The following is a 15660-nucleotide window of genomic DNA, read 5'->3' on the forward strand; positions in this document are numbered from 1 at the left end:
TGTTTTGTGAGTTACACACCAGCATGTTCGTCTAGGAAACTATGACAGAAGTGAATGTGAAGAGAGCCCATAGTGCTTGTTCTGAATAAATGGAACAGCACCATGTCTTTCAATAGCAAATGTCTAAGTTACTCTACATGATCCACAAACCAATTGACAGTTTTAATTTGCCAAAAAAGCAATTAAAAACAACTGAAGGCTTATTGCTGAAAAAAAGTTTATTGATGAAAAAATTGCAAAATAAAAATACAATATAAAAACCCAAAATATATAAATCAAAAGTTCATACAGTAGCTAACAATATATATTTTTAAGACAGAGCAAAGCATGTACATCTGCAGTGATAAGACATATTGGATAGCACATTCTTTAACATATTTTACAGTTAATGATCACCCTGGATCATTCTAATTTAATATTGAAAAAGATATTGAGTTTGCTTATTCTATAATGAGACTAGTTGTTTTAAATGGATGGAGTTTGTTGGACATTTGGACAACAGGTGCAACAGTAATATTAACAATAATTTTATAAAAATGCTGTCAACAGATTTTCTTTGTCAAAATAACTCTGAGACCTAAAGAAAGTTATATTCTGTCTATTCTGTAAAACTGAATAAAACTAAATAAATGTTGATTTTTTTATTTTACTGTGTAATAAAATAAACACATCTTCATATACAGACATAATTTGAGTTGGCAGTAAAAATGTCCATATATAACAACCATATATATATATATATATATATATATATATATATATATATATATATATATACATACATACAGCAAATTTCCATATACAGTCAATTTCATAATCTGCAAAAGCATGACTAAAGTAAAAAAAAGTATATATAAATGTAAAACTGATTATGTGAGATTAACATAGATAGGAAACATTTCACATATAACATGCAATAACAATCATATACTGCATTTGAAAAACAAACAAAATACCACAAATGGCAAAAGGCCCAAAATATATGTAAGACATGACAATTTGTAGCTCTGGTGACACCTAGTGGCCGTTTAAAAATATCTACCCAAGGCGACTAACTGAGTTTTATTTTAAACTTCAAACTTTAAACATGACTGTTGTATGTTTCCGTACTTGTAGTTCAGATCTTCACATCAGACTAAACAGCGCCCTCCTCTGGTTCATGCTGCTTCCCTGTTAGAATAACAAGATTAAGGGCAAAAATAAATTAATGATTTTTTAGTCACTTATGGCCAAAACATCATAAAACAATTTTCTATTTTTGTGGAAAATATCTTTATTATTAATTATACTTCTGTTATGTCTTGTTCACATACACATACTGAGAGAACTTATGCAAATCTAGGACTGTCTGTGACTTATTTGAAATCTGCTTTAGTAATATTATTTTACAGGCCGATATGATATGTAAATAACCAACAGAAAGCACACTGGATCCAAATCTTATTCTTATTCAATGCTAAATTTAAAGAATAACTAAACCACAGTGTTCTGACCCTGAAAATTCAGAAAATGCCACTCACACATCCTTGTACTTCTGTCTTTGTGAGGACCCTTCACCCTTGACATAATACATCCTGCAGCCCCGTACTCTAACCACCAAACAATCACAACTAAATGCCAACCCCAACCCTAAACCTAACCTAAACCTAATAGTAACTCTTAACCCTCAAACTGGCCTTTGAAGATGTGAGGACTGCCAAAATGTCCTCACTTTCCAAACATGTCCTCACAATGTTATAAACATATCCTGGTCCTCACTATGTCACAAGTACAAGAAGTCCTCCACACACAAAGCATTTAAATTACATCATACAAGTTACATAAGCATATTAAATATTTAGAGCATAACATGATACTGAAATAACTCTTAATTAGCTATGTTACAATCAACAACTAGTCTGTTAGCTCAATGCTAACATACAATGGGAATATCCATTGACGTGCTAACTGAGCTGTTGGTGACGAAATTGTCTCAATAAATGTCACCTTCCTCCAGATCAGCCAAAAGGTAAATTCAATTGCAATAGTCGGATTTCAACCAATAGAGGGCAGTCACTTTGTATGTTTATAACACAATATGCAGAATTCAAATAGTTTGACATGAAATGTCAAGATTTGGTCATGAATCAATCAACAACAACACTAAATACCCATAAATATTGATTTACAGCAAACAAAAAATGGTTTGGAGGTTTAGTTACTCTTTAACTTGGAAACTACTTCCATCTAGAAACCTTGAATAAGCACACAGGACGTATTAGATGAATATTTAATTATTTAATCTCATTATTGTATGTATTTTGAATACTTACTTTCCTTTCCAATCTTTTTTACTTCAATGGAAGAAGAGCTAGGTGGCATGCTCGGATTTACCTGCATCTGAAATATACACATTTTATGTCAATCATTTGTGAGCAGTCCACTGACTTTTTAAAAATAAATCTTGTCAGTGCAAAAACTTTACCATTTACATAGTCTTCAGAGCCTTTGATTGTTTCATAGACAGAAGCATCGCCTACAGAGCAGTGAGAATACAGTCGAGGTCAAGTTAACCACTTTGAATGTATTATCCTCATTAAACATCATGAGATTAAAAAATAATAAATCATTAAGGGAGGGAATAATGATATTTAATGAGCAGGATATTTGCTTACAGTGGAAAAGAGAGGAGTATTCACTACGTTGAGCTTCATTCTGGTCCACCTTGTGACTTGTGGCTAGTAATGGAGTTATTAATGAAATATAAACAATGGTTATTAGGAATTTTTAGTTTCAGACACTTTTGGATAATAAAACACGCCCTGGGTTATTGCTTTTCCTGAAAAAACAAACATAACAGGAATGTTAAATCATGCAGCAGTCCCATTTTTAAATGCTTTTCCTTAATAAGTCATATGTTATTATATTTAGATTTTAAATCTAGCTGGCTTGCCTTGACTATGATTGGTCTATGGAGAGCTGACTACTGAATGAGCTTCTTTGACTTGATTCAGATTCAGACTTAATAATCTTGGCAAATTGGCAAAAAATAAAGCTCATATTTAAAATGTTTTGGGTTAAATTTAATAGGCCATGTTTGCTGTGCAGGGTACTGAATATGTGTATACTTTACCATTTTCATAGTCTTCAGAGACTTTGATTGTTTCATAGACAGAAGCTTCGTCTACAGAGCAGTGAGAATACAGTCGAGGTCAGCTTAACCATTTTGAATGGATTATCATCATCAGACATTAAAAAATCTTTAGGGTGGGGTTATTGAATTATAATGAGCAGGATATTTGCTTACGGGGGAGAAGAGAGGAGTATTCACTACATTGAGCTTCATTCTGGTCCACCATGTGACTTGTGGCTGAGCCCTGATTGGTGCCCTCAGACTGGATTGGCCTACAAAATGAAGCAAATACATTTAATATTTTAATTAGTATATAATATACACAGTATATGTGCTGTTATGTTCATGTTGTACCAACCTGGTGGAGCTTGAATCTGTGAAGAAAAAGACATTTGTTGTTATTGGGTTTTGTGCTGCAGTTCCATATCATGCAGTCAGGATACATCAGTTTATTAGAATAATTAAAGCATAAATCATCTAATAATATAGATGAAAAGGTTCTCACCTCTGGTTCTTCTGGAGCAAAACAAAAGCAGCAGAAAAATAACAAGAAGTGTGATTCCACAAACCAGCCCAGTAATCAACAGCACAGGAGGTTTCGAGCCTTCTAGCACAGGAGGTTTAGAGCCTTCAGGACTGGATCCTTCTATAATAGACAATAACTGTCAATAAACTAATATAGCAGTTTATTAAAGTTATTTAACAAAGATAATAAATATGGAAAAGATCATAGACAAAATACAAAAATATATACAACAAATACACTTACATTTACAAATCCAAATGGATAAAAACAATCCCCCATTCTTATTGTATTACCCAGGTAAACACTGACAGTCCCACATATAAACATGAAGTTAACCATTCACAGTAAATCACAACTATCCCAACCACTGGTGGAGACGTTCTTCAGCTCAGAAGGAATCCTACAGTTAAAATCATCTGACACTAATCAAACATTTCTTCCTCAGACAGAAACCGTTTACTTTAAAGAAAATGCAGCAAACTGACCTTTAACTGACATCCAGCTCTGAGCTGACTCTTCTCCTGAGTGTCCACACTTGTAGAAGCCCTCATCAGACTTTGACACTGCAGGGATATTAAGCTCCCTTCTGGTGTCGTTCTGAACCACTTCCTCATTTCGATAGAAAAACACAGTGGAAACAGATTCCCGTCTTCTCAATCTGCAGCTCAGACTGACGGAATCTCCCTCAGTCACAGGATGGACAGGGCTCACCAGGATAATATTATCACCTGTAAAACAGTCAAAGAAAATAAAGTTTAAGTCAGAGATCAGCTGGTGCAGTTTAAGTGTTGACAGTGAAGAATAAGAATTGGCAACACTTATTGTTTTTTTTATTGAAGCGCTTATAAAACAGTTGTTTTAATTAAATGCTTAATTTGTTCATCAATGGAAAACAATTATATTTGGTGGTTGTTAGTGTAAGTCTGATAGAGTCTGACCTCAGAGAAACAAGTAGTGGATGAATTCTGCCACAGAAATACCAGTGAAAATATCAAAATGGTCTTTTTCTTTTTTACAAGCGTTGCTGCATATAAAAAACTCAAATGTGGACCAACTTCAAATTAAATTATTTAAAATTATTTTGAAATATCCAGGATAAAAAATAATTGAAATATTAATTTACAGTTGATAAAACGAAAAAAGATTGATTGCATTCTTTGAGTCGTCTGTGAGAACAGGATACATCTTATACCAGAAGAACCTCCATCCTGCTGATGGATGTTTAACTCTGCAGTTCAGAGTCACTGAGTCTCCAGGACTCAGCCATGATGGAGACACAGTGATGACAGGTCTTTCTTTATCTGTTGGAAAATAGTGGATCAAAGTCATCATGCACAAACTTCATTCATTCATTATCCTAAGTGCTTATCTGCACTTGGATCACTAGGGGCTTGACACATACATCACAAAACACAAAAAAAGGAAGTGATGAAGAATGTATGTGATAAATAAGAGAAATAGTAAGTGGGTAAATATGAAAAAACAGATAATGTGTCACCTCCATGCTGTCCGTAGAGCAGTGTATTCAGCACTGAAACAGAGATTAAAACTTCAGATAAACAAGAACAGTGACTATTGGTCATCAATCAAAAGTATCATGTATTTCTGTTATTATAAATTGGTAAAGAGGTGAGTATCAAAAAGTCCCCCTTAGAGATGACATATATAAAAATATGGAATACATTTGAAAGCAACATACATAACATAACCTTAACATATACAGTACACGCACTGTGCAAATGTGTTAAAAATAGTCTAATAATGTATTCAACAGTTCTCCGGTCTGAACAAAGCCAAATCAGCAACCAACAGTATGAAAAACACGAGTCTGGAAATATATAAATTATATTATTAACACTATTATAGATAAAGTTCTTCCCTAATGTCCTATTCTTTATCTTATTGGATCCAAAACCAACATTTTAGTTTCATTTCAGCAGAAAAGAATAATACTAGCAGCTTCTACGGCTGCCAAGAAAACCATCATTAAGAACTGGGTTGAACCTGTCACGAATTTCAAGAGAAACTGGCTTTTATTGTTTTTCTGATGTCTGTCTTCTTGAGAGGTCAACAGCCAGGATTAATAATGCTAGACCTGAAACCATACTCAATTGGTCTAAAGCTATTGCTGTGGTCCAAGGGTTATTTTGAATTCAGTTAACTTTTCATATGATTACCTAACATATATATTTATAAAAATGTATTAAAAAAGCGCTTCTTTTTTCTCTTCTTCTTTTCTTCTTTAACGTATAGCACTCCTTTAGCGATGACAGTTAGCTCTTAAAGTTATGTACTTACTTGATTCCTGTGGTCTATGTCTAGAATCATCAGGTTGAATGCACTTATTGTAAGTCGCTTTGGACAAAAGCGACAGCTAAATGACATGTAATGTAATGTAATGTAATGATTCTCTTTTTATCCTGGAATCTGTGTATATTACCAGTCTCTCTATTTCTGTTTGGGCTGAATTCATGTTTCTTTTTTTCATGTTTTTTGTTTGTTTGTTTGTATGTCTGTTTTCGCCTTGTGGCTTTGTGTTGTGGTTGTCCTTTATATTATTCTATGTATGTTATTTGTGTTTACATTACGTCTAACTTGTAAATATGTTTCTGAGTCTTTGTTGTCTACAATTGTGTTTTAGTGTCCTGTTTTCATATTGTGGCTCCTAATAAGAAATCCACTGTTCTTTTTTGTTTATTCGTTAATAAATATTAAAAAATAAATACATTTAAAAAAAACACGAGTCTATATGTCTACCTCTGAAAGTCACAAATGTAAAAAGTCAGAGATGTACTCACAGAATAACCCCAGCACACAGAGCAAAGTGTGCCCCATCTTCACGTCGAGCATGGACAGCGTCTCTCTGCTTCTGAGATATTATTCTACGTTGCTTCAATATTAATGCAACTAAAAGAGAGAAGTTGCATTTAATAAAAATATGAGAGCATGACTTCTTTCCTGAAAATCCTCTCTCTGTCCTTCCTTCTCTTTTCTCAAACAGCTACAGAGATTTTGACCGCAGTCCACTCTGACACGATTACACTTCCTGCCATCTTGAAAAATAAATGAGCTTCTTTCCTGTCCAACAGTTGGTGCCTGGTACCTAAAAGATTGTAATGTAATGCCCATCTCACTATTTAAGCATCACTGGAACATCTCTCCTGGTTTCAAATCAAATCAAATCAAATCAAATCAATTTTATTTATATAGCCCAAAATCACAAATCACAGATTTGCCTCAAAGGGCTTCACAGACTGTACATGGTACGACACCCTCTGTCCTTAGACCCTCCGTCAAACCTTTCAAACGGGACACACTGGCAGTCCACCAAGGCGTGCCACAAAGCTCTTTTCTTGGTTCGCTCTTCTTCCTCATCTACATAATTCCTCTGGCCAGATCATCCACCAACACGGTCTTATTATCCACTCTTACGCTGATGACACACAGCTCTATCTCATTCAGCACATCCCTCCAACCCTCACCAACCTTCAGTAGCTTCCAACTATGTCCTGAAAAAATTCTCACCTAAAAATCCCTCATGCATTTGCCCCTCAATACCTCTCTGACCCCCTTCTCCCTTCTCCCATACCCCCATCTCTGAACCTCTGGTCCTCAGACACTCTCTGCTCTCCATTCCCCACACCAGACTCCGTACCTTCGGGGACGGAGCTTTCAGTGTCAGAGCTCTTTCCCGTTGGAACACTCTCCCTACAGATATCTGCAAAACTTAATCTCTGGAAACACCATCTGTTCACCACAGCACACAACCTCTAACTCTGCTAATCATCAAAGACATTCATCTCTGTTACCTGCTTCAGTTTGTTTGTTTGTGTACAAATCAAAGATATGATTATTTTCCATCTGTCATCTGCTTATTACTGGGCCTTGTCCTGGGGGCAGAAGAGTACCAGCTCTTCCTGAGTAACCCTGAGGGTCTTCCTCTGGGCCTCTTATGGGAGGAGCCCAGGAAAACAAATACATGAATAAAAATATTCGATAACCTCCAAAAATGAAGTCTTTCCTGATAAATATATAATATAAATATATAAATAAATCATGAGTAAATATCAAAATTCCTGAGTAGCTGTATCTTTTGAAATGAATGCCCATATTTTCAGTGCCCTAATGCATCACACGGATGTTAAACTAAATGACAAACAACTTAAAGACATTTTACAGCTGTTGCTATACCAGTTGTGGCCTGCAACATAGAGAAGTGGCACAAAAATATTTCTGTAATTTGAGAAACCTACTATTTTAAACTCATGTTGCTACAATAACTTCAGATATAAACAAAGTGGTAAACAAAGGAATAGTCATTGTTGTGTTTTGTTACACTGTGTAATAACATTTAGTTCACAATTAGAGCTTAAGAAGTAATAAGCAAAGCCAGTGATTCTCAGCATGAGTGAAAAACACCACATTTTCATTTCCTCTTTAAAAGATCAGCTGCTAAGTTAAAAATAACCAAATTATCACACTCTCTTTGCAGAAAAGGAGCACGGTCAAAGTAGCAGAAATTAAGTGCAATGGATAGTAGATAATCAATAATAAAGTAAAACAATTCACAACTGGGACTCAGGCGCAGAAGAAAGGTGACTGAAACCAAGACCGGTTTACAAAAATCCAATCTTTATTTGTAGATACAACAGGAGAACAAATCCAAAACGACACAACAATAATCCGCAGAAACTATTCCAAAAACAGGCAGGAAAAATACAGACGTGTGCTCAAAGGGGAGACAATGGCTGCATCTCATGTTGTCTATTTCCCATACCTGCTTCCCTCACTTTCCTTGCGTCTTAGTCCCGCCCACCAGGATGCATGGAGAGATGCAAGGAAACGAAGCGAGGAGGGAGGAAACGTTTTTAGAGTACAAAAAATATACAGAGGTTCTTAGGGAATCGGAACAGGAATATCAGGAAACAAATGATGTGGAAATGTATCAACAGATCAAGACATTGAAAACAAAGATAAATGACTTGTTACTGGAGGAAGTTGAAAAAAAGAATACGTTTCTGAAGCAGAACTATGAAGCAGGCTCGAAGGCTACTAAATTGCTAGCGAAACGAATACGAAAACAGCAAGTGCTAGGCAACATATGTAAAATTAGAGATCCATATACAAATGAGATAACCCTCAACCCAGAGGAGATAGAGAAAATCTTTCACAGATACTATGAGGAACTATATACACAGCCCGACTCTGCGGATAAAGAGGAAATGAGAGTGTTTCTAAATTCATTGGACATGCCATCGATTGGTAATATTCAAAATGATAGACTAACGGCCGATATTACCAAGGAAGAAGTAGCTGATGCAATAAGTGCGTTGAAAAATAATGCAGAGTGGTATAAAATGTTTAAGGATGAGCTCACACTACTGCTCTTGCCTTCTTGTAATTGGACACTTAAAAATAATAAAATACCACCATCTTGGGCTGAAGCGATCATCACAGTCATCCACAAAGAAGGGAGAGACAAAGAGCACTGTGCAATTTAACCATGCAATTTAACCATCCATCAGTGCAATGCATAAAGACTCTATATCAACAGCCCAACGCCAGAATTAAGATAAATGGAAGTCTGACTGACAAAATTAATTTGCAGAGGTCTACCAGACAGGGTTGTTGCCTGTCACCCACTTTGTTCGCTCTTTTCGTGGAACCGTTGGCACAAGCAGTTCGTCAGAATGCTTGCAGTGAAGGAGAGTGCCTCGCTGCTAAGCCGTGGCACTAAATAGTCCCGGTGAATAGTAGTTAGTGTGCTTTTGCAAGCAAGCACACAAAATAAGCCCGGTGAATAGTAGTTAGTGTGCTTTTGCAAGCAAGCACACAAAATAATAATAAACATGAGCAATAATAAGAGATGCCTCGTGCCTTGCTGCTAAGCCGTGGCACTAATTAAGATAAATAAATGATTTAACGGGAATAGGGGGAAACAATAGTGTAACTAATAGCATTTTACAATACAAATATAAATAATTAAATACATAACTAAATTCTCTCTATAAGTCCTGTTTCCCTCAGGTAATTAAATAGGGGCTTGTTTTCTTTGCATGATTTTTTCCCAAGAAGACTTTCCAGGGTGTAACTGTGTTTCCCATCCTGTAGAAGTCTCTTTCTTTCAGCATCATACATCTTACATTCTACCAGCATGTTTGACTGTTTCTGGTTCACTGCAGTGGCTGCAAAGCATAACATACTGGGTTGGTAGTAATGGAATACAAATGGATAAGATGTATTTATTATTTGACAATATCTGTAGTATAGAGAGAGAAAATAATCAACTCAGTCAGAATATTTTATCCCTGGAATGGCTTTCTTAAGACAGTAAAACTGGCGTACACAAAGCAACAAATGATAAAGGTCCCGAATACGCTTTTAATTTGAAGGCACAAAGACACATCCCACTGTCTCCAATGTGACTTGTTTTATTTTGAAGATGGTACATTTATAACTATTTCAACCAACTTTTGGACTATTTGTAATACAAACACACATTAGACCTTTGATAAGACTTAGTGGATTTACCAGATAAGTATCTACCTACTGTAGAAACAGCTTTACAAATTATTTGATTAAGTATGTATCCACCCTGTTATGTGTCCTCAAATCATTTAATTTAATGCTAAAAGCCTGTAGATGTCCAAACATTTAACACAAAGCAAGGCATACTTGCATGTCGGTCAATCAATCATCATCGGGGAAAACATTTCTACATTTCCAACATTTTCTGGCCTAAACATTACTTCCAATTTGATTTAACTGAAACAATATTTTCACAACGGTATGTTTTTCTATGAAGATAAAATACTTTTGAGTAAATACAGTCGTAGAATTAAGGCCCCCTTTAAATTCTGGGCTCTTAAAACAACTAGAATACCTACAAACTGAGTATAGATTATACTTTGAAATGTGAAATTTTGCACATTTCTTGACAACATTTTGCAAATTTTGAAAGCAACTGTAAAGCTCTTGGGTTCAAAAATATGTGCATTTTTTCAAAATATAGCTTTTTTCATATTTTTATTTTAAATTATGTTACTTCACTTTGCAGCACTTAGTTTTTTTGTTGTTATTATTTTAATTGCACATTAATACCAAGGAAGATTCTTTACCGTTCCTTATATGTGAAAGCCTACTGGTCAACACATTGACTTTGATTCTGATGTAGCTATCAAAAGTGTTGCATGAATAAGAACACGTGAATCCATATGAGCAATAGACTCAAACATTAGCTTTTATTTTGAGATACTGAGAAGCTATTACAAAACCGGAAGCACTCCATAGCAAAATACTAATGATTAATAACTGATTCATTAAAAAAATTAAGCTAAGCCAATATGTGTAACCAAACCTTGCATCCCTCACTTTACAAAACAGGCATTTCAGATGACAAATAAATGTAAACATAACACCAATATGTTGCCAATACAAAGCCTAAAAAAGAGTAGGTACAATCTGTAAAAACTTTGTAATATAGAATATGGCAATCCTTTCTCTTTCTAAGTCTATTTTAGGGGCACCAATAATTGTAACATCCACTTTATTTTAAATCTGAGTACCTTTAAGTGGTTGCCATTATAACTAACGTCAATTTCCACAACAACAACAACAAAAATCTTGGTAGTGTTAATTTTCTCGATCATTTGAAAAGTAGCATTCTAAAAGCAGAGCAACACCAAAGCTAAAATCTAAAATTATGGAAGAAGTTAGAAAACATTATCTTTGTAGTACTTTTTTCTCCTCATAAACAACACATACAAGATGTTCTCTAAACAATCGTTATACTCTTAACAAACTGATTGATTTGAAAGAAAAGAGCATGAATGTGCAGAACCTTTTCTTGATTTATTTGGTTGATGTGGAGGAGAAGGAGGTGAAGCTACTATGACTGTAGCGACCGGTTGATGAAGAGTTGGGGGAGCCTAGGTCCACACTGCTCCTGCGGGAGCCTCGCCTTGAGCCACTCCTGGAGCCGGTGGCAGATCCCGGGGCAGAGGAGACATTGTAAGGACTGCTGATCCCTCTGGAAGACACAGATGATGCTTGGAGCATTTTCACCCCATTGCCTTCCTCCACCAAGCAGTTATCTAGAGCCTCCTTGTAAGAGATCTTAAGTTTGCTCTTGGGGCAGGTCAGATTCTTGGCGTGGTGCCTGACATCTTGCAGCTTCTGGGCTGCTCTTTCATCCAGCCAGCCCATTTTCACAGCGTCTCCTAAGGTTCTTCTACCACCTATTTCTGGGTCATAAAGCCCGCCGGTTACATACTGGTATTCCAGGAACCTCTGCCCCGCCTCATATGGCAGCCACATCTCCTTCATGGCCTGAGCGGCAGACATCTTCTTCCTGGTTTTTACATCCTCAAAGCCAAAGAAGGCTTTCTGGGCAGGCCTGAGCCTAGGAGCCACGTCGTCATCTATAATGCCCAGACGAGCGGCCTCTTGGATGCTGAGCCTTTGGCCATTTGTGGGATTGATGATTCCTCCCGTGCAGGCCTGAGCCTCCAGCAGTCTCTGAGCTGTGATGGAATCCAACAAATCGCGATTTACAGCCTCTGTGATGGTTATCTTTTCTAAAGTGTCAGTGTCAAAGATGGCACCAACAGGTGCTTGTTCACCCACTGTTTCAGCAGGAGAGGCCAGGCTGATAGATACACTCGATATACTCCTAAGAGAGTCAGGTGAGTCTCGTGTTCCACTGTCCAATGTGCCACTTCGCTCTGTAACAGTAGTGGTTCTTGTTGTTGTCATCTTGGCCAGAGTAGGTGATAAGGGTCTTGTGAGGACTGATGATGATGATGATGATGATGCCACATGTTCTGATGTTCTCAAAGTTGATGTTGATATCACTGAAGATGCACCAGAAGACCCTGATGTTCTTGAAGTTGATGATGATATCACTGTAGATGTTCCTGGGGATCCCGATGTTCTTGACGTTGATGACATCACTGAAGATGTTCCTGCAGATGCTGACGTTCTTGACGTCGGTGCTGATGTCACTGAAGATGTCACTGAAGATGCACCTGCGGCTGTTGCTGATCTTGAAGTTGATGATGATGATAATGATCCAGGTTTGGACTTGTGGCCAATGATGTCTGCAAATTCAGTAAGAGTGATGGCACGTGATCGGTACCTATCTAGATCTGATTGATGAATTACTCCTGTTTCAAGCAGCTCAGTAATATCATACTGTTTTCCAGACGTTTTGTCAATGATAAGGAACCGTACAGAACCATCTGGAGCAGTGATGGTGATCTCTTCCCACTCACACTCCTGTTCGGACAGCTCCTTGAAGGTGTCATAGTCAATAAACCCTTTGTCATATGCCTCACGTACGGTCATCTCTTTTTCGGTCTCTGGGTCCACGATTATCACTCTCCTCTTTCTGAGAGTGTTTTTCAGAGTAGACTCTCTCTTGTCCGCGATAGGCAAAAGTATGAGGCCAGTCTTCTTATCTTTTATACAGCGATCCTTAAGCTCCAGATAAGTAAGGTTCTCCTCTGAGTTGGGGTCAAAGAAACCCTTAGTATCAGCATTGTGGTCAGTGAGAATCTTGTTCATTTCCTGATCAAAGTAACCTCTTTTGTAGGCTACATTCACATCAATACGATGGCTGTGTTCAGGATCAATGATACCACCGCTGGCAATCTGGGCCTGTAGTAGACGAATACCTTGACCTTTCTGCACCAGACCTCTTTCTATGGCCTGAAAGAGGGAAATAATCTTGTCTGTGCCAGGCAGTTTGTAACCAGTCACAGCCCTCTCTGCTGATAGTAAATTGTCCTTAAACTCTGGCCCAAACAGTCTTTTGTTGTAGGCATCACTGACGGTCAGGTAATGGTTGTTAACAGGATCAACTATAAACCCTGAGGCAGCCTGGGCCTCAAGCAGTTCCAGAGTGGTCTGAGGTCGCAATAGCCCTTCTTTCATGGCCTGATAGATGGACATCACCTTGCCACTGATCTCATCATCAACTCCTGCTATGCAGGTGGAACCTCTCAGGTAGCTCCCCAGGCGGTCTTCAATGTCCTTGCTTGTCAATCTGCCTTCCCTCAGTTTATCCATATCTGACTGGTTTAAAAGGTTTGCATCCAAAAGATCAAAGACTGACACTTGGTTCCTGAGCCCCTGAACAGTTATTGGCTTCTTAGGTTCAGGAAGAAGCAAAAGACCTGTGCTTGGATCTGCTTTGCATTTTTTCTTCAGAGATACATAGGTGGTTGGTTGTTGAGTGTCTGGGTCTAGATAACACTCAGGGCGCTGATTCAGGGCCTGGTACAGGTCTTGATCTATGAGACCCCTATCCATAGCAATGTCTTTGGGCAGAAATATACCAAGGGCAGGGTCCAAAATACCCCCTACAGACTCTTGAGCCTGAAGTACACGTAGAGCTGTGTCCCTTTCAATTAATCCCTTCTTCATGGCCTGGCCAGCTGACAGGAGTTTGCCAGAATTTGGGTCTTTGTAACCTATAGCAGCAGCTTCAGCTGCAAACAACATTGATTCATCCTCCCTATCCACTATTCCTCTGGCACATGCTTCCTTTACAGTTAGCTTCTGATTAGTTCTGGGGTCCATTATAATGCCAGTGGCTGCCTGAGCCTCGAGAAGCATGTCTGCACTGTCAGGAGACATAATTTTCTTTTTCTTGGCTTCTGTAAAAGACATTTTTCCTTGAGGACCAGCTGCAACACCAGAAATTGACCCTGTCCCCTTCAGAAAGACCTTCTTATCCACAGAAACTTCTTGGACAGTTTTCTCGCCTTTCTTTAGTTGCTTGAATGTAGGTTTGTCCAGGACTCCACAATCAACCAACTGTTGTGCTGTAACGGTCTTTCGGACACCTTCAAAAAGTAGTTTGGAGGGGTCAATCTTTTCAGTGACTGGCAAAAGCCGGAGGCTTGCTTGCGTCTCTGTCTTGCATTTTTCCTTCAAAGCCCCATAGCTGGCATCTTGCTCAGTTTCAGGGTCAAGGTAACAAGCAGGACTCTGGTTTAGAGTTCGACAGAGGTTTTCATCCAAAAGGTTGCGCTTGATAGCTATTTCTTTGGGGAGGAACACACTCAGATTGGGATCTATAATGCCGCCAGCAGATTCCTGGGCCTGCAGCAGACGTAGTCCAGTCTTCTTGTCAATTAGTCCTTTCTTCATGGCCTCAAACACTGAAAGACGCTTAGCTGCATTTGGATCTTTATAGCCCACAACAGCAGCCTCTGCTGCCAATAATCTATCTCGATCCCTAATATCAACCACTCCTCTGGCACAGGCCTCTTCTACTGTCAGCTTCTGATTGTTTGTGGGGTCAATGATGTGGCCAGTGGCAGCCTGGGCTTCTAGTAGTAAATCTGCACTCTCCGGGGGCACGATCATCTGCTTCTTGGCTTCTGACAAAGACATTTTACCCTGACGTCCAGCTACCACCCCACCAATGGGTCCAGTTCCCTTTAGATAGACCATCTTTTCCTTAGACACAGCAGGGACAGTTTTCTCCCCTTTTACCAGTTGGTCAAAGGTTGGCTTGTCAAGGACTCCACATTCAAACAACTCCTGTGTGGAGACTGGCTTGCGGATTCCATCAAACATCAGTTTGGAAGGGTCTTTCCTCTCAGTAACTGGTAGAATTATCAGGCCTGTGTGAGACTCTGTCTTGCTTCTCTTCTTTAAAGTATCATAGCTGGTCTCACGTTCAGTGTCAGGATCAAGGTAACACTTAGGACTCTGTTTTAGAGCATGACTGAGGTCCTCATCCAAAAGGTTACGCTTGATAGCTGTGTCTTTGGGGAGTAACACACTGAGATTGGGGTCGATAATGCCGCCAGCAGACTCCTGGGCCTGCAGCAGGCGTAGTCCAGTCTCCCTGTCAATTAGTCCTTTCTTCATGGCCTCAAACACTGAAAGAGGCTTGGCTGCACCGCGGTCTTTGTAGCCCACAGCAGCGGCCTCTGCTGCCAATAATCTGTCTCGATCCCTAATATCAACCACTCCTCTGGCACAGGCTTCTTCTACTGTCAGCTTCTGA

At 38.4% G+C, this 15660-nt stretch overlaps 2 protein-coding genes across 2 annotated transcripts in view; both read right to left on the reverse strand.

Annotated features, from left to right (window-relative positions):
- Positions 1-211: 211 nt before the first annotated feature.
- LOC131977238 (uncharacterized) lies at positions 212-6592 on the reverse strand. The gene is made up of 11 exons (XM_059340441.1): positions 6437-6592; positions 5137-5169; positions 4124-4366; positions 3618-3758; positions 3471-3486; positions 3287-3384; positions 3113-3163; positions 2655-2717; positions 2465-2515; positions 2313-2379; positions 212-1170 (listed from the first exon to the last, which is right to left on the reverse strand). Exons 1-10 carry the CDS (start codon positions 6486-6488, stop codon positions 2351-2353), a joined length of 777 nt encoding a protein of 258 aa, XP_059196424.1. The 5' UTR covers positions 6489-6592; the 3' UTR covers positions 212-1170; positions 2313-2350.
- Positions 6593-9727: 3135 nt separating this feature from the next.
- The window catches only part of LOC131977805 (desmoplakin-B), a 37542-nt gene continuing 31609 nt past the window's right edge, over positions 9728-15660 (reverse strand). The window contains exons 27-28 of the mRNA XM_059341248.1: positions 12616-13784; positions 9728-12309 (exon numbers count right to left, since the gene is read on the reverse strand). Coding sequence (XP_059197231.1) covers positions 11490-12309; positions 12616-13784 — 1989 coding nt within the window. The 3' untranslated portion in view covers positions 9728-11489. The remainder of the gene's footprint in view (positions 12310-12615; positions 13785-15660) is intronic.

The sequence above is a fragment of the Centropristis striata genome, chromosome 9 (genome assembly GCF_030273125.1).
Source record: "Centropristis striata isolate RG_2023a ecotype Rhode Island chromosome 9, C.striata_1.0, whole genome shotgun sequence".
Taxonomy (NCBI): domain Eukaryota; kingdom Metazoa; phylum Chordata; class Actinopteri; order Perciformes; family Serranidae; genus Centropristis; species Centropristis striata.